General features: G+C 46.8%; 1 protein-coding gene across 12 annotated transcripts in view; it reads right to left on the reverse strand.

Annotated features, from left to right (window-relative positions):
• The window catches only part of NHSL1 (NHS like 1), a 466,661-nt gene that overhangs the window by 64,784 nt on the left and 375,104 nt on the right, over positions 1 to 26,773 (reverse strand). For 8 of the 12 annotated variants that reach the window (XM_086927527.1, XM_086927531.1, XM_086927530.1 and 5 more), the window contains exon 2: positions 2,693 to 2,845. In XM_086927527.1, coding sequence (XP_086783653.1) covers positions 2,693 to 2,845 — 153 coding nt within the window. Of the gene's footprint in view, positions 1 to 2,692; positions 2,846 to 11,656; positions 11,831 to 26,773 lie in introns of those variants that run through there. The other 4 variants (XM_086927536.1, XM_086927535.1, XM_086927537.1 and 1 more) reach the window with 3 other exon arrangements.

Below are 26,773 nucleotides of genomic sequence, written 5' to 3' on the forward strand. Positions count from 1 at the left end.
TTGACGGACAAAATACCTGAAAAATCTAACAAGTGGCAAATCCTAGTGTCCACGTGGAGGGCGAGGAGGTCTGGCAATCTGGGGGAGAGTAACTGATAACAGTTGCTAGGGGGCAAGGGGTCAGGAAAGCATAGATTATTAGATTCCGGTTTTGTGTGTGCATTTCCTGCGTCCACACAAACAGCTTTTTATATCAGATGACTGCCTGGTGAGCTAAACAATAGCAATAAAGAGAAGCTCGAAACTCCACAATAAACAATGCACAAGGCATCCAGCACATTCATTACGCTTGCTGCCTTGTCGCCTCTTAGCACCATGAACCAATGTGATCCCTACAAGTGCAATCCTTTATTTCATACAAATATGACCAAAAAAGAAAAGCAATTTTTATCACCCATGGTCAAGTTTATCGGCGACTGTACTTTTTAAAAAAATTGTTTTAATTCTTTTGTGCCCAACAAAAATTGGGTAGAATACATTTGTACATAATCGAGCAACTGTACTTTTTGTGAACAAATGTGTACTTTTTACACTCTGGGCTCCCTTCGTAGTTTCTTACAGTGACCTTCAGCTCTGGAAGGTCATGTGCCTATTAATAAGAAATGACTTCTTTCCATGATGGGGGGATGCTGCAGGAGACCCGCTGTCTCCTGTGTGTGCTAAGTGGTTCGTCCTAGTAGTTTTCTCTGGATGAAACCCAAGATTACAGCTAAGGCTCCATAAGCTTCTTGGGGGGGATTATCGGTCATGAACCTGACCCCAATTGCTCAGCTCTGCGTAGACAGCACTATAGCAAAACCGAGCACCCCTGGACGGGCTTCCAACAGTCCAGATATCACTAAAGAGACATCCTTGTGAGTGCGCAACCCATCAGTTTTTTCTTTTTTAACAAATATATTTGGATTTTCTGTTTCCAAAATACTTAGCTCCCGGAATCACAGTTTCATATTAAATGTGTATGACGACGGAATCCCGAAGAGCAACATACCTACGACTACGATATGGCAACCTGCTTCTGTGCAAACTGCAATCAAATCTGATCAGCATTCGTAAAGAAAATGCTTTCTGTGATTTAATGCATTTCATAAAAGCTCAATCATGGACTTTCAGTTGGATGTGAAAGACAATACACTATAAATGCATCTAACATGTAAGGCTCGTCAACGTGCATACTTTCAATTTAACCCATAACACTGATTTGTGCATGCTACCTTAGGTGATAAAGGTTAAAAATGCTATCTTCTTGCTAAGCCACAACACTTCATCGACAATGGACGGACCCTTCTTTGTTTGCAAACTTCCTCGCCTATATCTTCACAATCCAATTATAACAAAGAAACCTCAAAGTAAGCTGGGAAATAGAGTGGGGATGGGCTAGCAAAAAAAGTATCTTTTTTATTTCTATGGACAGAGCATGCAGAATCGTCCAGTGTAGTCTTTCGTTTATGTTGATGCAATAAAGCACTAGAATAGTAGCTCTCTTTCCGCTGGCAGGTCTTGGCTATCTTGGTGGCAGATCAGCCTTTCTGCTTCCATTGGTGAGAACGATTGTGATCACCTGATAATGGATAGGACTTGCGTCTTCTGATCGTTTGGCACAAGGAAGAAGCAGCCGAAAGAGAGACAGCACCCCTGACTCTCTGCTCGCAGCCGGAGACAGCGAGGACCACAATGACTGAACATGGAGACTGGACATGACTCAAAGTGAGAGAGAACAGTAAGATTTAGAGGCTGAAAGAGGAAACTAACAGAAAGAGGTGTGGCGGCATACACCAACCTCAGCCGTATCACAGCGGTGCCATAACCAATCCTTCTGCATCAGAAACCAAATGGCAAATTAAACACATCTTTAGCTCCATTCAATTCATAGTTAATTTCAATTTTAGTTCAATTACAAAATGTAACAGGTGATAACTGTGCTGTCCTTAAAGTTATGGGAAAATGTCAGAGATACGATTTTCCTATACCGTGAGGGTCATCGAGGTTGAAAACAAGTGTCGCAGTGAGCATCTACATCGGTCACCATCTGACACTGGAGAAGCTATCTCTTCAAAGCCACTCAAGCTACATAATCACCACGAAAACACATGCAGGTGAACAGTGCAATTGTGTAACAGAGCTACTTTTTTGCTCACTGCAATATTTTGGCTTCAGAGGCTCTCAAGGGCAGCACAGATCACACAACTGCCCAAGAGGAGAAGTAACTGGGGATTCTATTTGGTTCATTCATCTTCATCGAACGTCTTCCTCGTCGCGGCCCATAGAGAGTCAAAGGCTGCAGCTCCCACAACAAACCCCTGGTTTGCCCATTTCACTGCCTGGCACCAACCTGCAGACCTCCTGTGTGCAGCACTGTCTTTACTCTTACACTAGGATCACTTTTCTTTATCTGCTCAATGCACTCTTCAAATATGTCTTCCCTGTGTGCCAACCCTCCTGCAGCATGATGGTGCCACACACTTACCACCCTGTCTATTGAACTCTGAGCTACCACCAAAGCCTCAAAGTTTGGACTTCTCGCCCCGCTCTCCCAGTAGCACATCCAAATACCGTAGCCGGCCTCACGCTCATTTACTACACTGGAGTAAATCACTGGGCGTGGATATTCAAGTCGATAAGTCTGATCCCTAGAGTGCTAATTTGCGACGGCGCAGGGGCATTCCCAACCTCGGAGTAGTAAGCAGCGTCTTACCTCGCAGCACAGACTTGAGGTTGACTTTGGCCTCCTGGTGCAGTTCCTCCACGCAGGGTGGCCTGGAGGATGGGAGGAAGACATTCTCTTGGTGGTGCCAGGGCGCTGTGTAGTGGACAGTCCATTTACTTTCCTCATCTAGATTAGAAACCGCTGCAAAAATAGAAGATAGCAAGGATTACTTCCCACATAAAAAAATGCTCAGAACATACACAGACATGAACCCTAGAGGCAACATAGAGGGAACCAGAATCTTGCACCATGATAGGTTTTCAAGAATTCTTGACATTTGCAGGCAACCATAGTCTTGCACATTCATGTATCATGTCTAGCACGACTCAGACCAGTATGCAGAAGCCCAGATGCTTGCATAAATACACTCACACAAACAAGATAACAAGATATGTTCTACATACACTGACTGACTCTCCACCCTCAGTATCCGTCACCTCATTTAGGTACAAAAGGTTAGGTGTTCTGCAAAAGAAACCCGGGATATTGTGAGAATACCGCTTAACCTTTGCAGTATATTTTACATTAGCAGTATTGTTGATAATGTATAGTGTGTAATATACTGCAGAGGTTTGGTTGATGTTGCAGGGTAAAACATATTGGGAATACAGAGCTGCAGCGTTGGAGCTGTGCATAGCGTTATTCCTAATTTTTGAAAAAATAATTTTTTGGGCGCGTCATCGTGGGGTGAAGTCTAAACTTTAGCTGCGCTTTGATGCCCATGTCAGCAGTGCTGGAGCACAAAGCTGACAACGCCTTATTTCACTGCAGTAACGTGAATATTGCATAAAGAGGAAAATGACATACTTCGTTATGAACAGCTAGATGGCTACTTGTGCTAGATAAAGAGACACAAGCTCTCTCTTCTGCGAGTTTCTATGACTCATGTGACCAGGCAACAGCACCCTGCATTTCTGTGAATGATTATGTAGAAAAGGGGGTCATCGCCTCTTACAGGTGTACTCAGCATGAGCCATGGTTAATAGCTTTGGAAAAGTAACCACAGAACCAATTCATGTTCCTTTCTCTACCCCCATCTGGCCTTGTGTGTCTGGGATACAAGCAGGGACCACTGAAATGTTGTGATTGTGCTGCTGCGGGTTTCTTTGCATAATTATGGATCTCCTGCATTTGCCACATAATCCATAATGTGCCGATTAAAACCCCCAACAAAAAATGTTTCCAACTCAAACAGTTCAAAAGTTACTGGAAATGCAGAAACAAGTGTTACTGTGCAGTGGAATGCCCTTTGGTTGACTGGTCATCTTTCTCTTGAGTATTGCCATGTTTGAGCATTAAACTGGTACTAGTGAGGTGCAACCTAGAGTCAAAATGTCAAAATAAATTAATACTATCAGAAAATGTGCTGCATAATTTGCCTTTTCTTGCTGCATAATTTGGTCAACTCTGCCGCACAATTTGGTCAGTCAGTCAAAGTACTTTATTTCGATAATTCAATATCATAAAAAGAAGGTGAAAGCATACAATACATTCAAAATACACATTAAAAACAATTACAATTCATGTATTCAAAATATCCCACAGAATTCATAAAATTCCCAATATATACAGTACTAAAAATTCAATCAATTACAGTTTATCATTCTCTTGTTCCTAACCCTAACAATTTGGTCCTCTCCTGCCACATAATTCCTGTGGCCCTGGATTCAAGGTATGGTCTTTTTGTACATTTAAGCTAGCTTGTTAATCTGGATGCATACTAATGGAAAGCACAAACTAGGATATATGACAGACTTAGAAGAGCAGGGTTTAAAGCTCACAAGCCAAGAACTACATCCAAGATGGCTGTGGGATATTGTCTATTTGAGGAGGACCGCGCTTACAAGTGTAAATATTATTTAGCTACAAGACTAGCTCAATGTTGCGTTTGCGCCCACAGTTCTGATTTGGCATCTAAAAACTTAACTCCTTCAATTACGCATTGCTAAAACCTGGGTGGTGTGTCCTCAGATTGTGAATTCAACTCACTCAATAAGTGGGAAACGCTCTAGCCGTCAAATCATGGGCAGTCTCCAGCCCCGTCGTTTTTTTCCATTCACTGATCATTACATCACCCTGCATTGTGCAAACACAGGATTTACAAGGACTTAAAAGGAAAAGAACTTTAACTTCAATTACTCTTTCCCCCAGAGACGAGAGTAGCGTTTCCAAGGGTCTTCAAAGAAGACCCAGCACTACCTCCCTGCTGGACCGGACAAACAACTCTTCAGCATCAGATACCTGAACAGGTATTCCACGTTCTTCTTTAACTGCCAGAATCAGTTCCTGATCTTTACAGCCAGGGCAGTTAAATATTTCACAATGCCCTCTGATGACAAAACCATGTGACTGACAAGAAAGCTCAATGCACATTTTCTGCTGGCTCATACACAGTGCACGGATGACTGGTGGGTGAAATTTCCTTTGCGATAATTATGCACAGCTTCAGATAATCTGCACGAAAGTATGCAGAATACTGAAATTAAATATAAATATATATATATATATATATATATATATATATATACATATACATATACACACACATATACACATTATATATATTGCATCTTGCCAGGCAAACGCTGTTAGGATTATGGTACATAGCACAGCAAAGATCATAGAAGGAAGTTTACTCTATAAGCGCCTACCATGCATGTAAAATAATTGCACACACATGTTTAAATGGGAACAAATGACCATACTTTTGGGACCACACAGTTTGAGGTAGTTTGAATTTTGACCTACGTTACATTCACATATATGTAATTTGAAATCGACTCCTGCATTTTGCTTTATGTTGTTCGATTTAAGAAAATAATTTCGTCAAAAAGAAGTTTTTTTGTGAGAGGTTTATCACCCCTGCACGGGGACGCATGCGCCTGTGATATTTCCCACCAAGACGAAGCCTGAAGCTGAGAGCCAGAGAGACATAGGTTGGATGGGTGACCGTAAGATAAGAGGGGCAACTCAGTGTCCACTCAGACTCGCCCCTTCAGGAACAGTAGACTAGTCTAGGGCAACTAGACAGATCCCCAAATGCTCAGTGTCCCAATAGGTGTTGTCTTGTGCAAGACTGTCTTGACTGACCATGAAATGACGCTTTTAGCTACTATGTTTCAGCGACTGAAGACAGACCCTGTACACACCACCAAAAAATACCATGTAGCCATTTGTTCTGGAACAACACGCTTTCCGCAACAAACCCGGTGAAACAGTTTAGCAACTTTAAACATCCCTGCAGAGAGGTGTGTGCTAACCTCAGTTACATTTTCAAATGTGGACAATACCGACTTAGATTCTCATCCTCCCTAAATTCATTAAATCCGTTTTTATTGGGTTTAGTGAGAACCCTTATTAGTGCCAAGAGGCAATTTAGTTCATAAACTGCAACAAAGAGCTGTTATTCAAAGGTCAAACAACAAGTTAACACCAATGTACACCAACCCCTCCTGCATTCGGCTCCTGATACAAGTCCACCCCAACACAGCAACAAACCTCAACCCAACTCCATCCTAGCTGACTGCTGTCAAGGAAGCATCCAGACACAATATCTGCTACCAACAATCTCATGCGCATACAGGAGCTTATCTGTGCTAGCGAGCCACACCCCGCTGCACCCAACGAGACATGATTCAATGACTATCTGGAGATCAGGACCTTTGGACGTCCCTTCTTAGAACACTACAAGAACCCAACCAGAAGCCATGACAGAGGGAAAGGGGGAGTAGCCATCACTGGCACAGAAGGGCCTCCTGAACAGAAGTGCCTGGCTGAGCAGATGTTTGGGGTGAACATAATGAATGCGCCTGAGGAATCAAAGCAGACCTTGACAAACTGGGATTCGCCCATTCAAAAGCGCAACTAACCCATACCTGGAGAGTCTGGACTTTTCTCTGTGATACCAAGAACCAGGTGTCTTAGAATACCCACTCCTACTACCTAGTGAATCGCCACTGAAGACAAGCTGCGTAGTAAACTGAACCAAGCAGCAGTCAGTGCAGCGGCCCCACCTCATAAACACATCAAACGCATTCACCTGGAGAAGTTTGTACACGCACCAATGTCTACAAGGACCTCTGTGAACACACATCACCCATCTCCACACTTGAGATCCTCAACCTCTTCGAGAAATTCAAGGCCACTCGCAATGAGGGCCTACATTTTCTACCTCCGAAGTTACCAATACAGGGGCCACCAGTAACTCTATGGGTGGAAAAATAAAGCCCAATATGAGTACAGTAGAGTCACTGATTCACGACACAGCAGCAGTCACTTAAAGTTAATGGAAAAAAGGGCGACTTGCTATGTAGCACCGCTGGACTTTACAAACAAAATGTGGGTGTAACACCCTAGCTCCTTCTCAACAGCGATGTAACATCTAAAGTCTATCACCTGCATTGATGGACAATATAGAATTCTAGACGAACAATGGATCAGCTTCGACAAACATCGGCTTCAAATATATGGCCATTCCTGTTACACACACAGCTAGAGTCAGAGCCAACCAGATACTAGAGCCACAAAGATCAACTCTGTCGTCAAGAAGCCGGTGCTCCAAATGGGCAAATTCAACGCAAGAGAAATAAACCTAGGCCTAGTAACCTTGGCTCCTCGTCACCAAGTTCATGAACACATAACCAGTGGAATCGTGCCTCAGAAGCTCAACCAGTCAATGGTCATCCTCTCTTTTAAAAGAAACAATACAGACTGATACATCATTATCTACCAGAGGCCTATGCAGGGCCTTTGCTGAATGTGTATGCCGCTGAAGACTGCATACAACTCCCAGAGAGCAATGACCTTGTCAACAACATCTCACTGTGGCACAGAAAGCACACTACTACACACCGCTTTTACCCACTACAGCTAGTGGCCGTACATGAGCGGTTCCACTACCACAGAATGTGAAATTAGCCTACATTATCAGTGTGATGACTGATCGGTTAGCACAGGTCATGAGGATTAGGCGGAAAGACTATATCCTGCTTCCCCACCTCTTTGCAAGAAGGCACTCGGCAAGGCACACATGGCTCACTGGTGTCAAATAATACTAGAAACACAGGTGCGCCATCGCTGATAGTCTTTAGTACCTAGGTAACACTACACCCATATGACTGTGGCCTCCAAGAGGATTCCAGCAGTGGTTGGCCTAAAACATGTCCAGTAGCGGAACCTCAAAACTAGCCCCTTTCTCAATAGAGTTCACCCAACATCTCTCCCTTTACACCGACTGTTCAAAATAGGACCACGCGCAGAGTTGCAACCTGGGAGGCCACTGTTCAATATGGACATCGCCACACAACCTCTAGAAATTCAGGTCATGAAAAATGGTATCTCTCATCTTGGTCTGGTGAGAGGGAGAAGAGTAGATCCCTTTTACTCCAAATAACTCACAAAATCGGTCATATCCTGCAATGGTCATGTCCAGACTGGACTACTGCAACATCAACCTGGGTATATGGGGCTTCCCAGGAACAAAATCAACTTCAAAACACCAAAGGAGCCTGAACCATGAAGAGTGACTCATTATCAACCAATGTCACACCCATAAAACGCCCAGATTAAAGTTCCTGCACTGGACTTTGGAGCAGTCACAGTTTAAGACTTGATATGTAAAACTCAAATCCCTACACAGACTCGCTCCAAGGTATTTCTTCAACATAGTTCAATCCTAAAAACTGGCCACCAGCTTGGTGTTGGCGGTTCTCAATCACCTTTCCATCGGAAAGCCTAAACACAAATTCTGTGCACTTTAGAGTAAATATTCCTTCTCTGGAGTACAGCCTGTCTATCTGGGGCACGCAGCTGCCAAAACTAAGCAGCTGCTCTGATCAACATCGCCCAACTTTGAACCGCTTCTATTAAAAGGTAAGTTTACCCCTAGAAGGCAACTCATTTCCGAGTTTGAAAATGGCCAAAAACCTAACTACAAAATAAGAATGACAAGAAGTTTTGCCAGAAAATTCAAAAAGGGACAGGGAGGTTGGTGTCTCCAAGAAGGCAACCACACAAAGAGCAGCGTCCACTTAGTCCCGCTCAGGGCAGTTGTGCTTCTATATTAGTGACAACTTATGGACAGTTGTTCCTCCATGTCCAGCCTCTCTAATGTGCTAGAAGAGGCGAAGGAATTTGTGCAGAGCCCAGGTGTGCCAGGGTAGAAAATATTTGGGGGGGCTGCTGAGTCACAGTAGACAATATCTGGGGTGCTGCTGTTGGCAATGAAGATGGCTTCTGACCTTTCGTAACATTTAAAAGGTCCATAGAGGGGTTTAGCAGTTAGAACCAATTAATTGGCATTTACAGCTACTAAGAAAAAGAAAATCACTTCACGAGAAGAAAATGTCAGGGCTGGAGGACAAATCCCGAAACAAGGAAGGCTGCTGTGCTACAAACACAACTGGTCTGTACCTGTAAGGATTGCTCGCAATCTCATTGCACTGGCTGCAAAGTGAATCATCTTAAGAGGGTGGGCCAATGCCCAAAAGGATGCCTAGACCATACCTAAGGTGGTTATTACTGGAGGAGGAAAGTTGCTAGTGCTCTGTAGGAGAGGTGAAGTCTTCCTTTGGAAAAGCTTTTTCGTGGCAAACTCCTGGGACGGAGACCCGCCAGCAGCTTTTGCTGGTTGAGCTGCCAGGGATCGGGCAGTCGCAGATCACGGATATGTGGGGGGCATACTAGCGGAATTTGTTTCAGAAGTAGGTAGGAGCTGGTGGCAAAAGATGCACCATGGTCAGGCCTGGCACGATGAAAGGTGAGTCAAAAGTAAAGCTATTTATTTTTGCGAGGCAGCTTAAAATCACTAAATCAACATAACCTCTGAACCACGTGCTTTAGGGGGCTGGGCACTTGCAAAGAAATAGATGCAAACTGTCTGTATCCAAAATACTATGACTTTCAATCAAAAGGTGGTGGCCCCAGCAGATTCCACAAAGGGCCTAGGAGTGTACACATACACCGTAGAACTGGGCCGTCAAGCAAGGTGGGACTTACAGGGCACACAGAGCGTGTGCCATCAGCAGGGGGGCGGCATGGACCAATCGGAGCAGCACATGAGCAGGCGAGACATGCTGGAGATGGGTCTGAAGCTGGTGGAGCTGCGAAAGTGAAAGCTGGGTGTGCATAAGAGGCAAGGTGCTGGAATAGAGAATGCCTGGCTATGAGGAGCAGAGACAGGAGGTTAAAGAGAGTGCAAGCAAGGACAAACAGCAAAAGACAAGAGAATGGGTTGGGACAGGCAGGTGAACATGAAATGTTAAATAAAGGATGGTGGAGCTGCGAAAGTGAAAGCTGGGTGTGCATAAGAGAGGCAGGGTGCTGGAATAGAGAATGCCTGGAGGTTAAAGAGAGTGCAAGCAAGGACAAACAGCAAAAGACAAGAGAATGGGTTGGGCCAGTCAGGTGAACATTAAATGGTCAATAAAGGATGCTGTCGGAGGAGTGAAAGGGGGCTGAGAGCATCACTGCACTCGTGGAGACTCAGATGTCCGGAGTTTGGTGTGGTAAAGTGAAACAGCTGCGGAGATTTTAGCAAACTACACCAACGCTTCTTTTATCATACCCTGCAAGCGCATCAACTGTACTGTTGCTCATCATGGCAATAAGGATATTCAACATCCGGGAGGCACGCGGCGGACCGCAGATCACCAGCATGGGCACCGAGGACCCACCATACACCCTACAGCACGTGGGGTGGTCTTCGAGACTCTTTGTGCCACGGATGGCTGCCACGCTCTGTATCCTGCGCTGTCATTGGCTGCTGGAGTTACCGGAGCTCAGACAGGTGCCAGGGAAACAAAGGAAAGGGAATCCGCCTTCAAAGGCAGAGGTGGCGGTGGGGAGGATGCTGGTGGCGTCAGCTGTGGGGCTGGGGCTTTGAAGCGGTGTCTTGTCTCCCCGGGCGCTTCCGTGGGGGCACCACAGGTCTCTGGGCACCTTCAGAGCCGCATCCCTCTGCCCACCAATCCCACAACACTACGAATCTGCATACCGTGGGCATCCACAGGTGCCTTTCTTACCTCATAATCAGCAAACACTAACATTTCAAAAGAGGACGAATTACAATAAATTACTATCCGAAATCCGTAAAAGTTGACATAAATACCCCTTTAAGTGAATTGTTTAAACATTAAAACGCCCAGAAAGGCATTACCACTGTCCGTGCGTGGGGTTCTGGGAGGGGACCCAGGAGGACCCCGACATACTCCCTCCTGCCTGGCACGGGTGGAGGGACCTGGATGCGCCCCACCCCCACTCCCCGGAGTCTGGATGCCGGTGGAGCCCCAGTTCAACCCCCCCACCCTCCGCTTTCTTTTCAGGGTTTCTCTCAGCTTGTGAATAAAAGGTCTGAGTGAGAATACAAAAGGAGAAAGTCCTTGCAGACACTTGTGGAACAAGGGCGGCGAGCGGCCGCACCAGCAGCCTGCTATTGGCATCGTGAGAACCGCGCACACAATGCAAGCACATCGGCGGTCTTCCAAGCACTACAGATTAAATACATTGTGTGCATGCAAACCCCAAATACAGATTAAGCGCGTGCAATTATCTAAATCGAGCATAATTTAATATAGATCCAACATTAATATTCCAAATACTCTCAACTACAATAACCATGCCGTAAAAAAACACACATGCACAAAAGAACACGTTTCCTGCATGTCAAACTCCCACCAGCCACTCCTGCATACGACGCAGAGACCCGCCGGGCTTTTTAAGTGAGCGTGGTGCAAGCAGCTTTTAGTTTTGACCCCGGATACCTCTGCAACAACTGAACAAGGAGCCGTACACGCGGACGAGTTTTAGAGAAGGGACAGGTGCCTGGAGAAAATGAGGAGCGCTGCTTGTTGGTAAAATGAGGAGCCCTGGTTGTTGGTGAAATCAGGAGGCTTGCCGGAGGCTGCTGCCCGAAACCCCCTGTGGTGAGGGCGAGGCAGAGGGGTGGGCACTCACCTTTCCTCTTGAAGAGCTTGATGAAGGACTTGAGCTTGGTGTTGATGAAGACCACCATCTCTGCGCCGCGGGGGTTCCCATGGGACGGGTGGGGGTCGCTGAGGGCAGTCCGGACAGGGCAGGGTGCAGCAGCCGGCTCTCGCTCCACCTGCACACGCCCGGCTGCAGCCGAGCTCTGGATCTGCCCCGCTGCAGCTCCGCCCCGCGGTCGGCAGGGGGCGGGGAGACGGCGCGCTCACTGCTGCGGGCGGCCCCGCCCCTGGCGGTAAGCCCCGCCCACACGCCAGAGAAGGGGAGGGGCGCGAGCCTCTCTGCAGGCCACGCGGGTCCAAACACAATATAATAGTGTCGGAACCAAGGGCGCGCGCCCTGCACGGCTGGGCCACATCCACCAACAGCGGGGCATCTAGGAGCAAGACGCTTTGAAAGCAAAGGACGACTCCACACACGGGGCTCCCTCAAAGTTAGTCTTTTCATGGTGGTCAGGAGTGGGTCCCAGCAGTGGTGTGTGAATGCACTGCCCACCCCAGGATCTGGGAGGCACGGTTTGTAAACAATGCCGTCCTTCCTTCCTGGAGTGCAATGGTTAGCAATTCATGTCAGCGGGGTGACCTAAAGGGCCACAGTTGGTTGCAGGCCTTGGTCTCCAGCGTGGGTAGAGTGGACATTGGCCCTCACCTTCCAGGGGGCCCTGGGAAAGTTAACCTTCGCTCTGAATCACTTCTGTGTATGTTTGTATATTTTCAGTTTAAGAAGTTTTTATTTTGTTTAAATAAAGTTCAATACAAAGGTAATGCAATAGTACATTAGAACCAAAATACACATTTGAGGCACAGAAAAAACTATGGAATATAATGAACTATTGTTCGGCAACACAGGGCTTGAATTAGCAAAAAAATAATAGGATACAAACCAAGGGTGTTTCAAACAGGTGCCCCCAAAATATTCTTGCCCTCCGAACTTCACCCTTTTTATTCCACGTGGAAAGAAATGGGGTGGCTTCGAGTGGTTCATCAGGTGCTGTGGCACCGCCGGTGACGCCCACAGAACTCTAATTCTTGCCGTACTTTATAATTCAACCATCAGCTAGTAAACCATGTCCTTCGTCGCCCTAGGGACGACCGTGATACACTTGACGCATGACCCAGTGTGGAAGGCGTCGGTGAGGGGGGGGGGGGGGGGGAGTACGGTCCTAGGGACTGAGGGCAGGAGGAGACCCCCACACTCCCGAGGACAGCGGGTAAATATGGTGCATCAGCCGCCGAAGTTGTCAGGCCAGCTGTGAACAGATAAAGTGCACGTATCTGTGCACCATTTCCAACGGGTACGGTGCTAACGAGGTCATGATTGACAGTAAATATCCCCTGCCGCGAGTGTCCCATCGCACCTGTCCCGGCCCCCATCAAGGCCCGGAGAAGCCTGGAGGGCGGAGGCCCCGCCCCCTTCGAAAGGCTACAGTCAGTCCTGGCTTATATTATTGTTTATGACAGCGATGACATCAGTTTATTACAGACTTTGAGCACTAGCGTAATGGCTACCAAGGAAGAACACATCGACAGCTCAGCTGTGAGGAGTTCAAAGGTCATTGCGGCCTGTAAAGCGGATACAGGTGAGTGGCGCGCATGAGAAGGCCGCTGCCTCTTGGGGCTTGACAGACTTTTATAGAGTAGACACAAGTTCAGCCGGAAGAAGCAGCGCCCAGACGCAATTCACTTTATGATGTGCTGATAGCAAGCCACTGGCACTGCCTAACACCAGGGCTCTAAGTGGCCGGGTCTTGCCGGTGCTCAGCCCGGGGAGTTCTTAAAAGCAGGTGCAGAGACAGGCCCCTGTCGGGCTCTCCTTTTTTGCCCTCACTCTCAGGGTACCAAAAATGATCTTAACTCTACAGCAGTGCCACCCTTCACTGCCTTTGAGGGAACTTCGAAGAGGGACGCATATTTAAAACTATATACAACAAAAAGTTTATCTTATGCAACTAACAACCACTGGCAAAGCCAATAGTCCTGACTTGTTGAATGTGTAATGTTACTTGTTGTATCTGGATGCAATGATAGAAACAGCAGAATACCAGACGAGTGGCACGCTATGCTAAGCACATATTTTTTGCTTAGGTGTTTTTAAGTCACTTCCTCAATTACATAGGCCACGCCCCTTTAAGAGACCCCCCTAGTTTTTTTTTATCCAACTTAAACCCCTGCTTAACACGAGGTTCACACTCACGCCTTGTTTTGAGTCCGACGCTGCTTAGAAGGGACTACATAAGCGCTATAAAAGAAATAGGCTTGACAAAAAAACACGTCCCTTTCTTCCTTAGACTATCCTACCCTCTTCTGTTCCTCTAAGCGCCTTAAAAGTTTCCTAAGGGAAGAATACGTGTTTCCCAAATCCCAAGTAACCAAAGAAACCACCAGGACAATATCTTCAGGCTACTCTGGGGGATGCCCTCTTTCGCCCCCCAGGTTTACGTGATGGTCTATCCTTCACCCCCCTCCCCCCCGACCACCACAAACACCCACACACTCCCAGCACTCTGAAGTCAATAGTGTGCCAAAGCAAGCAACCGGTATATTTCACAATTACTTTCTATGCTATTATGAAGTATGGATGTTGACTATAAAATGTAATTCCCGTTCTAATTGCAGTTGCAAGAAAACGATGGAGCTTAATTTGTACAGAGACTTAGAAATGTTACATCAGGCGACTGAAGATGACGTTTTGGTGGTCGCTATGAAGGTGGGAAAGGTCTTTAAAAAAAAGAAAAGGTGCGAACTCGTTCTCCTCAGCATGCAGCGCTTACCAGAGAAGCAGGTCCCTTGACTCTGGCGTGCCCAGGCCTCATGTACTACTACAGGTTCCGGGACAAGAATCGCTGTCCTCAGGCCGCCCGTTTCCCAGCCTCGACTGACCGGTGTCGCTCCCGCAGTGAACCCCCGCGGGGCTCAATGAAGGCCGTCCTCCTCGCAGCGTGCATAAGTGGGCGCCGGGCCCCGCACAGCAGGACTGCTGGTGGACACGACGACAGGGGGGCCATTTCACGTATTTGCTTAGGGATGCGGCGCGCTGGCCCAGCCCCCCTACACATTTACAGCCCTGCATTGTTAATGGGTAGAGAGGGGAGGGTGGACACCTGACCTCTGTGCCCGCGCAGGCTGAGCCCATGTCACTCAATGCACAGGGGGATGGTGTGTGGAGGGGGTCCGGCTCAGCTATTCACACTCAATGTTGGCCCCTGCTGAGGGGGAGGGGAGAGGGCACCAGCCCAGCTCCTTGTCATCTCCCAGCCCGACATTCAAGACTGCGCCTACAGCGGGCACTGGCGCGTTCACATCGCACAGGACATGAATAGACAACACAGCATCAGGCGCGGAAGCGCTGGGAGTAGAGATGGATTCTGGGCCTCCCGAGTGGCTTCTCAATAGAAATCGGGCCATGCTCTACTCATGACAACTTGTTACTTGTGCCTTTATGGGTGTAAGTGAGAATGATACCCAAGCAACCCCCATCTTGATGAACACTCTCACCGTGTGAGGAGGGCGTCCTGTCGAGAAGTACTTACCAGGTAATTTTGACCCCCCCCCCCCCCAATCAACTTTGCTGAGGCTGGTGCCGATGTCCTGGGGTATTTTCACACCCCTTAATAGATATCGGAAGTTCAAAGCCCCGTAAAACTAGCTGGAAAACCACTATTTACAGTAGTTTTCAACTCGTTTTCCCTTCCGCCGCGATATCAGCTCCTCGCCAGGAGACCGCATGGATATCCTGGCACCCTAGGGGTTGGCTGGTATGCCTAAAGCCAGGGCTTTAAGTGGGCCGGGTCCTGCCGGTGCTCAGCCCCGGAAGTTATAAAAAGCAGGTGCAGAGATGCTCTCCATGTTTACCCTCACCCTCAGGGTGAAGCAAGAAACTTAACTCTGCAGCAGTGCCGCCCTTCACTGCCTGTGATGCAACTTTTAAGAGACTCATAATAGTTCTTTCAGGCTCATCATTTCAGAGTTGACGCATCGTCAAGATTCTATACATCGTAGCCGTAGTTGTTGCTTATTTATCTTATACAACTAACAACCATTGGCACAGCCAATAGTCCTGGCTTGCACAGGTGTATTGCTACTTGCTGTATTATAGATCTGGCTGCAATGACAGAAGCAGCACATTACCAGTCAGGCGGCACACTGTGCTAAGCACAGATTTGTTAGCCTATGTGTTTTAAGCCACGCCGTAATTACATTGGCCACGCCCCTTTGAGAGACCCCCCCCCCCCAGTTTTTTCATCCCACACAAATACTAATACACTAATACAGCCTTAGGTTTAACCCCAATGCATTTATACACATTCATCTTTTTAACAAAGTCAGATATATAACAATAGCCAAAAGGCTTATCCTTTCAACGAGACATTACAAAAGTACAACTTATCTGTCTTATACTAAGAAATAATTGCTAGTTTCCATGCATGAAGCGCAAGACTACAGGAACAGCTGACCTGCACCAGAACAGACCATGAAGTAAAGTGTAACTCTAACCAGGGTAAGAAATGACGCATTACCATGCTTGAGAATTGTCACAAAGCTCTACTGTGATATGCATGTCATGTTTGTGTGAGTGTGATTTGTAGTGCCACCCTACAAAGGTGTGCTGTGTTTGATTACTGTTCAATCCCTACCGTTCAAGCAGGTAGGATGGTGGCATAACGTACTAATAATTATGTTTTAGTGCCCTAGGTCACAAAGCTGTAACATGGATAAGTAGGAAATTACTGTCTGTCCTCAATAATAATAATGAACATACTTGAATTAGGGATCGGTGGACAGCCCTGATGAAGGCCCCTGACCAATTCATTAAAACTTTGAGTAAGCAGAAACATGTCGGCCCTTTCCAAATATGGTGGGGCCTCGATACCCTTAGTCGTACAATCATTTATTTTTCTTATAATCATAGTCGAGGTACGACCAAATAAAGGACATACCTGTAGTATACCTTGAGGTATTTTGAAGCTAGAACTGGATCCCAGTGCTAGCCACATATCAAATATATCTTAAGAAACCCTCCGCCTATTGGGGTTGAGTCTGCCTTAGCCGTACCAGCTTACCATGGGGGTTGAGGCGGCCAATGATGAAGCACGCAACATTACGTGGGTGACACAACCTCACCCAAATATTTTTAGGGGCCTACGAAGGGCCTGGGATTTGGGGAACAAGGAGTTAGGAACTGATCCCTCTCAACCAATAAAGAGACGTTTGATCTTTTGAGTTTTTGGTGTTATAGGGCGGAGTTTAATCTTCCTTTTCACTCTGGGTGCCATGAGAATGTCACTACCAATGCCTTTTAGAGGCAAGTATTTTATACAGAAAGTATTCTTTATTTTTCCAGGGTACTAAGGGGCTGGTGTTACCAAAAGTGTATGTTGCCTTGCGCAACAGATCATACGAAGTGTTCCGGAGGCCCACTACTTCTGCTCAGGGATGCCCTGTTGGCGTACTAACAGTGAAAAAATAGAACCCAACAGTAACCTCACCGCACATGTATAGCGGCGCTGCTAAGTGCCAGTACTGTCCATTAAATGTGCAGCAGTGCTGCTTAACAGTGCCAGTGCAGGCCATTAAAGGTAGAGTAGAAGTGCCAATACTGCCAGGAAGTGACAGTACTGTTCATTCAATGTGCAGCAGAGCTGGCGAGAAGTGCCAGAACACGCCTTGTAACAAGGAGCTTGCTTAGCAGGGCCAACAGCGACCAATCGCCTTTCTGAGAAATGGTGAGACTGGCCATTAAGAATAATAATGCATCACTCTAGCAAGAGAAGAGCAAACCCTGCTACAAAGGGCCTGCTCTTCCTAATATAAGTATACAGTCTGCCCATTAAAGGTATAGGAGATGCTCAAGAGAGGCAGCTGTGCTTAATAACCTGTGTGAAATGAATATTGAAAGTCCAGCAGCCTTTCTGACAAGGCACTCTCACTCAAAATATAACCCATGCTGCAAAGGGCCAGTGCCTGCCCATTGAAAAGGTCTTCAGATGCCCCCAGTACTGGCGTTCCGTGGGCACGAAGATGCTGGAAATAGTCCTGTACCTCGGCCAGCCATGTGCGGTACAGGCATGCGCAGTGGAGTGCAGGACCAAGAGAGGGGGCAATACGTTACATGCACTGGGGAGGAACAGAGATACCGGTGTCACAGAGAACACAACAGGGGAGTCAGTCATTACAGCTGTAGACAGACAGATTCCTTCTTGCATAAGAAACAGTGACCTAGAAGTGCAGGAGGGGCTTCTTGGATGAAAGCACAGGCCCTAAGGCCGGGTTAAGGCCATTTGTTGGTAGCCCGGGCCCAAAGGTAAACCAGGGTGTCATTTCCATCTAGCGGCCCTTGCTGGAGGGTTGGCAGGCCCAGCAAAATGAGACTCATGGGGATGACATATACTCAACGTGGAGAGCCCCTTGTTTAGAAATCCGCCCAGTAGAAATGACAAGTTTCCACCCTACCGACTTTCCACATCCCAATGTTACGGCAGTTGGGTACCCGAAAGTGCTACACCTCACACCGGGGAGTAAAAGTGACAAATAATTTTGGCTGTCATGAAAATGATCTGGCTGGGTCTGCCTGGCAGTGCCACCAAGTACATGTGACTCAACGAACCACGAACGTCTGATGACTAACACACACACCTATGTCCAATCTCAGGACACAGGGTGAGCCTTTCTAAACTGATATGACTGTGTATCATTTACTTTTTCTAAAGCGCCTGCTATCAGAAGTTACCATTTAAGTAACCCATGACTAACAGGTGCGTTTATTATACAGTTCGGCGATACCCAGTTCATCAGCCTCGGTAGGATGTGGGGAAAAGTCGTACTTGCTATGATTCAAAGGTTTATCATGCAGGGTGTACACACATCTCAGCAGCAGGTGTTTAACTCACTGAGCTATCTTGCTAGCATTTTAATACCACCAGCGGACTATCCAATCCGTTGACAATGTCTTATGAGACATGCGAGAAGCCCATGGGGCTGTTTGGCAGATTGCTCTCATGGGTAAATGCCTATGACAGCCACAGATACTGTTTTATTTTTGAGGAAATTGTTTCGGCCTCGTTGAGAAGGACCATCTTTAAATTTGGAGTTAATGGGAGACGCAAGAAGCCCTCCCATGGGCAACCAAAGTTATCATAGAGTCTTGTTTGAGTAGATTGAAGTGGAGATGATCTTCACAAGCAACAAACCACACGAAGGAAAAAGTGTAGTTTCAACTGCGATGTCGTTGTACAACTCTTTGACCTCCTCAAGTCTTGAATGAGAATAGTCTCAAGATGTGTCAATTCAGATCAAATTAAACAAAGATGACAGAAAAACTTTTTTTTCCAATCAACGATGCGAGATTCTGGGGGGTAATCTTGTCTCCGTGTGTAGCTTGTTATGTTGCAGAACAATCCTGAAACTCACAAAATCTTCTCTGTCGAGAAATGGCCACCAAGAAGTCAAACTGAAAAAAAAGGGGCCACATGATCTCTAAATGCGGCTAGAATTTATGATCACGTCAAAAACAATCTTCAAATGCTTGGATTAGGTAATGTAACATTCTCATTAGGAGTAATGTACATAGACCAATTGTTAGTTAAACACCTTTCATCACAAAAGGCAAATTTAAGGTAATGCAAGCATTGCCACAGTCTATAGGTTTCACCTTTGGGACCTACTGGTTTTGCCAATGGTGTTTAGCAATGCTGTACCGCATTACTGATGCCGTGCAGCATGGCTCAAGAGCAAACAAAAAGGCACTATGATGCATCAGCCTGCGTCATTTTCTGGGCCCATACAACAGGTATGCACACACCTACAGAAAGACTCGGACAGATTTTTTTCTTTTTATTTACTGATCTGAATTGGATCAGTAAATACATGAAAATAGTAACACAAAAGCTTTTTTCTTGAAGTGCGGCTGGGGGAAGCAACAAAAAGGGTGCGGGTGAAGCAGTAAGCTATATGGGTTGAAGCAACACGGGGAACAGAGCAACATAGATGGAAGCAACATGGAGGGCGTGTAGGGAAAGCAATATCGAAGGTGAAGCAACACAGGCTAGAGAGGAATGTGGAGCAGATGGGGAAACCATACGGATGAGAAAGCAACGCTGGGGGAAGAAGTACACAAGGGCAAGCACAATGCAGATGGGGGTGAGAAATACAAGCAAGTGAGAGTAACACTGAACCCAGCAGAGTGGAGACGAGAAGTACACAAGGGAGAAGACAGCTAGAAAACACATGCACTCTCACGGAGTGCTTAACCACAAAGAAAAAGTAGTGCTTCAAAAGTGATCAGCAAGAATGCGTCCATGCTCCAGATGAGGGACAAACACAAGAAAAAGCAAAGCTCAACTAACCAGACAAAAAGCAATTACATGAGTGACAAAGCCAACCAATGGTAAGCAATGGGTGGGCTCTAAGCAGTCTGGTAGGCAAGGCCTTCAAATGAGTGACATCTTGGACCAGCAACATTGCAACGCCATGGTGTCTAAAACCAATGAGAACACGACAACAAACCATTAGTTTTGATTATGAAATCTTTCAGGATCTCCAAAACTAGTTTACAGAAACGATGTTCTCTGTTGGAGAGCATCATTCTTTAGCCTGCTTTCCATTTTTAGAACATTTCCTTAAGTGGTTGGATGTCTACCTGGCTGGGGTAAAATCGAGAACTAAAAATTGTAGGATAAACTACATCCAGAACAGAGTAGACCCAGACGATGCCCCTCAACTGATGGCCTCAATGAATGTATGCTGCTCGTCATGGTCCCATACTCGGCAGAAAAGCAACTGACATATTAAATGGTACAGAAAAAGAAAGAAAAACTATTTTAAGATATCTTTTATGAAGCAAGTTCAATTAACCAGAGTCTTCCAAGGTACAGGGTTTGAACTTTTAGGCAACCGCCAAACTAATAGGAATAAGGCAGGCTATGGTTCTAGTTTCAAGAAAAGTACTGTGTGGATTCTTCATTCCTTCTTACACTTTCGAACACAAATCCACTGTACCAGAGTTGATCCCAGCATTACAGAGCACACCATCTCCAAGATGGAGGGAGAGCAATTTCGTGTTGTGACGAGCTATATTTATCAGGGAAAAAATGAAGTCCTTTGCCAGTGTAAATTCAATTTCGTTCTCACTGAAATAGGTGCCTTACGGCCATATATATGTATGTCATGGGGCGATTCAATTTAAGGAAGCATTCTTGACAACCTGGAATTCTTCTAAAGGAGTCATATCTAATGTCTATACATTGCGAAAGGGAGAAGCGGAGGTGCACAAATGGTCCTCCCAAATGGTGTACCATCGCTCCTTGGGGAGGGTACTTGGGGACAATGACTGGGAGCATCTGTGGATGGATATTCTCCGAATGTTTACAAGGGCCCCGCGTAGAGTGCTGTGCTATAAAACAATAGACGACCTTGCAGCAGAGCCTCTGATATATGTTGAAGATATATGTACAAACTTACACCTATGGTGGGTGTGCCCGAGGTTAAGGGGCTTCTGAAAAGATGATTTAAGCGGAATAAAAGGTGTCTTGGGCCACCTATGAAGAGAAACGCTGGGGGTGGTATTGTTGGGGCTTCACAATCCATAGAGTGTCTGGGGCTGGTAGAGTTCTGGGAGGGCAAATGCTTATGGCAGCAAAACAATTAATAGAAGTAGCGTGGAAAGAGATCTTCTCGTAAAAGATGGCTCCACAAACTGCAATTCTTGCTACGGAACAATCGTCAAACAACTTAGCAGGTTGCCACAAACATTTTATGACAATCTGACAAGGGCTGACATGCAACCAGTAAGACTACGAGTCCTTCATCTGCATTATCGATTGGATGTTGTGAGAAAGGAGAGCTGCTGCTTGGGCTGCAGAGACCAGACTGAGTTTCCCCTGTTCTTTGAATTTAATACCTGAAAAAGCGCCGAAGAGAGGGAGGTTATTTGTTTTTGCTGGATCTCATAGACCTATCTGCATAAAGGGTTTTAAATGTCCGATGTTCACTTAATTTTCAATAAAGTGCTCTACAAGTTGAGTGCTAAATCGGACACAAAAACTGACGTGCACAAGCAATATTTGTACAAATTACTTTGTCATGTTTTCTGCCCAATTTAGGGTTTAACAGTTCAAAAATATTATTTGCAGAAATTCTTTCTACCCCTGTTTTGTTCATATTTTTACCAATGCTTGTGGCTCCTATTAGTCTAAGCAAACAAGTTAGGGGTTAGAGGGAGCACACCCAAAAGGGGTTGCAAATTTGCACGTCCAAGCGCTATTTGTGCTGAACTCTTAATAGTCAGCAAATGCAGAAAAAAGGGTTATGCCCATTTTTATGTTGAGCCTGCCACACAGCACAAGCTGTGTGGTTGCAAAACACATTGTCAATTTACAAAGATCTTACAGTGGGCTTAAACCCGCCCACCGCATACCATTGGTTGGCTTGTCACTGATATGCTTGCTTCTGGTCACATAGCTTGCCTTGGCTAGCTTGTGTTTGACCACGCCCATTCAGCATTCCCTCTTTACTTGTGTCCTTCCATTGCTCACTTTTTAGGGACCTACATTTTTAGGTCTTGGACCGCAGGTTGCGCTTGCGCAGTCTAGCTCCGAGATTTAATGATTTTTAGTATGGGGGCTTAAACCCGCCCCTCTTCTCCATTGGCTGGCTTCCTAAACGGAGGCCAGCCATTGGAGGAGAGGGGTGTCACTCCGTTCAAGCCCCGCCTTTTTCCGATTCGGGGGCGTCTTTTTTCGCTTCTTTCTTGTTTTCTTTCTCTCCTCTTCCCATTGGCTGGAATTTTACCCTCCAGCCAATGGGAAGACGAGATAAAGAAACCACGGCCCTGAATCCGAATACGACGCTGGTTTCTCCGAGGCATTCCTGCCTCGCCTCAGAGAAACGTGGCGGTGTTGGGCTGCCCTCCAGATGGATTGTTACTCTGTACATTCCCAGATTGACAAAACGACTGGTAGTGAAGAACTGAGTGATTGTGTACCCGTCTCCAGTCTAGGCCGCGACGACAATTCTTGCTGGAAACCGTCCCTCCCCCCGCCTCCCCGGCCGCTGAAAACAAGATGGAGAAGAGACTGAGCATTCGAAAGCGCTGCAATATCTTCACCCCTCTGTTCTCTGCGTTTTTGACCAGAAATCCTGGCAAGTGAATCTCGGAGCCCCCTGAAGAGACAGCAAAGGAGCACACTGATGTAGCGGCCTTTTACCGGTCAGGTGAGAGCGGCGCACCCGAAATTCCGTATAGTCACTCACAAATGGAAGCTGCAGCGCGACCTAGGTCATCGTGTGTGATTTACTGTCTTTGTCACCCATTTAGTTTAATTGCATGTTGTGCTGCTTTGGGGTAGGGCAGTTGGCACAGACGGAGTCCCGCTTGTTACCCAAGTTTGCAAAGACAGGGGGCTCCAGTGGTCTGCGAGGCGACATGCACATTTTTTTATTGCAATGGGCGTTCCCTTTTGCTTACTGTGGTCCCTGGTAATGGTCTCAGTCACTCACGAGTGCGATGGATATCCATTCACCCACTCAGCTTTTGTTACACGGATTCATCATACTTTGACACCGCGCCTGATGTAGGTGTTTTTTGCAGCTTATAGATGGAGAGGACTATTTCAATCCACCGCCGTTATTTTGTTGGGGCGCGATATTAGGGATAGGGGAATGCTACCTGTTGCACAGGGAAGGGAGCAGATTGGAAGACAACATATCGGGGTATCGGTGTGAGGTAGTGTGGGCGCCATTTTTCGGGACTCTGCGAAAGACAGAGGGGGTTCCTGTGGTCTGCAAGGAGACGTGCAAATTTTTTGATTGCAATGGGCGTTCCCTTTTGCTTACTGTGGTCCTTGGTAATGGTCTTGGTCACTCACGAGTGCGATGGATATCCATTGTTACTCTGTACATTCCCAGATTGACAAAACGACTGGTAGTGAGGAACTTAGTGATTGTGTACCAGTCTCCAGTCTAGCCCGTGATGACAATTCTTGCAGGAAACCGTCCCTCCCCCCACCTCCCCGGCCGCTGAAAGGAAGATGGAGAAGAGACTGAGCATTCAGAAGCGCTGCAATATCTTCACCCCTCTGTTATCCGCATTTTTGACCAGAAATCCTGCAAGTGAATCTCGGAGCCCCCTGAAGACAGCAAAGGAGCACGCTGATATAGCTGCCTTTTACCGGTCAGGTGAGAGCGGCGCGCCCGAAATTCTGTATAGTCACTCACAAATGGAAGCTGCAGCGCGACCTAGGTCATCGTTTGTGATTTACTGTCTTTGTTACCCAGTTAGTTTAATTGCAGGTTGTGTTGCTTTGGGGTAGGGCAGTTGGCACAGACGGAGTCCCGCTTGTTACCCAAGTTTGCAAAGACAGGGGGGTTCCAGTGGTCTGCGAGGCGACGTGCACATTTTTTGATTGCATTGGGCGTTCCCTTTTGCTTACTGTGGTCCCTGGTAATGGTCTCGGTCACTCACGAGTGCAATGGATATCCATTCACCCACTCTCCGCTTTTGTTACACAGATTCATCATACTTTGACACCGCGCCTGATGTGGGTGTTTTTTGCAGCGTATAGATGGAGAGGGCTATTTCAATCCACTGCCGTTATTTTGTGGGGGCGCTGTATTAGGGAAAGGGGAATGCTACCTGTTGCGCAGGGAAGGGGGCAGTATGGAAGACGACATATCGGGGTATCGGTGTGAGGTAGTGTGGGGGCCATTTTTCAGGACTCCGCGTGAGAACGTTGAGGCAGCACAGAGGGGCGTGTTTAGGGACTGTGTGTGCAGATATGTGAAAATATTCAGCCAAGAGGAATGTTTTGGATCCGCAAAAAAAAACACAATCAATTGTACTGTGGCATCTACTTGTTTTAGAATGAGGGGCTTTTTCATAAGGACAAAGTTTATAAAAAGTTGGCACATGTCCATTTTATGGTATACAAAAAAACGGGAATATATATATACCAGTGCGAGTGGAGAAGGGGATCTTCTGTGAAAAGGGCAGGTGCCAGCTCGGAGGGCGTCAAACACTGAAGAGTGTGGGTCACCTGAGAGGCCAGTGTGAAGGAAAACACATGCAACATGGGTGTCATAACAGCCCTGCGAAGGCACAGCCACACTCCCGAACCCTAATTCCTCATGTCGATGCCTCATTTGCTCTCCCCTACATTTCCTCCCAAATATCACCCTCGTCACTCACAGGCATGTCTTTCAGGCGGCTCTGCTTCCAGGCGCTGAGTTTGTCAGTGAATGAGACACAAAGCAGTACAGGCGGAGCTTCTAAATCACAAGGGGAAACCGAGCAATGTGTACACAGAGAGCGCCGCCCCTTGGAGCTAGCCCTCGGATGCAGGGCCAGCCCTCGGATGCAGGGCCGGCCCTCAGTGACACCGCCCCCCTCATAGCCTAACCCCAGAGCGGGGCCATGTGTGTGTGGCTCTGTCTGTGTGTGTGGCTCTGTCTGTGTGTGTGGCTCTGTCTGTGTGTGTGGCTCTGGGTGTGTGTGTGGCTCTGGGTGTGTGTGTGGCTCTGGGTGTGTGTGTGGCTCTGTGTGTGTGTGGCTCTGTTTTTGTGGCTCTGTGTGGGTAGCTTTGTTTGTAGGTGGCTCTATGTGTGCATGGCTCTGTCTTTGTGAGGGTGGCTCTGTGTGGGTGTAGGTGGCTCTGTGTGTGTGGGTGGCTCTATGTGAATGACTGTGAGCGTGGCTCTGTGTAGGTGGCTTTGTATGTGTGTGTGGGTGGCTTTGTGTGTGTTTGTGTGTGTGTGTGTGTGTGTGTGTGGGCGGCTTTGTGTGTGTGTCTCTGTGTGTGGGTGCAAATGCAATAGGTCTCGCATTTGCAAGCGATTAAGCTATTGGCATTGTAAATGACAATGCCATTTATTTATGTTTTAAAAACAAAAACATAAATAAAAGTAATGTCATGAGCAATGCCAATAGCTCTAACTTTAACAATGCCGAGACCATTGAATTGTAAATGCTTGTTTTTTCTTCTTGCTTAAGCACTCCACAAGAGTGAGTCTTTCTTCCAGCTGTCTTCCTTGTGTGTTTCTCTCCCTCCTCCCACTCAGATGTTTCTTTCATCCGTGTGCTTTCCCCTCCTGTGCGTGTGCATCTCTTCCCCAGCACTTTGTGTTGCTCTCTCCCTCTTATGCTCCTCCCTCCATCCTTCGTGTGCTGCAGTTCCCATTCCACTCTCCACCTGGAGCTCTGTTACCTCCTACATAGTACTTTTGTTTTTTTATTGATAAAGAAAATGGCGCCTGAAGCATTCCGCTGGCACACGCATCCATTCTAATGCATGCAAACATGAGCGCATTGGAGCTCGTGCAAGAAATGTTTGCTACAAGAGTAGGCAATAGACAACATAATCAGCAGACATGCTTCAGTTCAACATTTTTGTGCGCTCCAATTAAACGAGGTCTTTTTTAAATGTTATTTTCCAGGTTTTTCTTCCCGCGCCCAGGGAAGAATGACTGACAATCAAGGTGGAACTGAAAGAAGGGTCTGTCCTCCAAAGCATTCAAGTCTTGCTCTATTCCCAAGGAGAGGCTCAAGTTCAGTATTGATTTCTCATTGGCTGCCTGGCCCTTTCACGTCTCTGAGCCCAGCGCACATACATTACTGTCGCTGTAAGCCATCGCAGAACGCTGGGAGCCATTTGTCTAAATCCCAAAGCTTTTCAGAAGGAATTGGTTCTGTATGAAGAACATGCATGGAGCCGGTGGTTCTCACACAGGGTCAGCTGCACAGGCATCAAGGACAGAAACTGGAGATTGGGGTTCCGCTACAGCATGGGTACTCACAGACACGTGCCCAGGGGCCACAAAGTACAGTCTGTGGTGTGACCGAGGGCTGCACTGACGCAGCAGGGTGGCTGTAGGGGGTCTGGGTGGGTCAGTGATTGTGTAAGGAGGTCAAATAAATATTAAATAAACGGGCATGCATTTATTTGAAGGTTAATAAATGTTTGACTATTTCACATTTTTTTCTGAATATTAGTGTTCAGCTTCTAAACATGAGCTGCTGTCCACCAGGGAACTGCACGTTAAGGTCAAGAGAGCAGTACTTTGAGTATCTCTGCGATACAGGATGATTTGTACGAGCACC

The sequence above is a fragment of the Lissotriton vulgaris genome, chromosome 6 (assembly GCF_964263255.1).
Source record: "Lissotriton vulgaris chromosome 6, aLisVul1.2, whole genome shotgun sequence".
In the NCBI taxonomy this organism is placed as follows: domain Eukaryota; kingdom Metazoa; phylum Chordata; class Amphibia; order Caudata; family Salamandridae; genus Lissotriton; species Lissotriton vulgaris.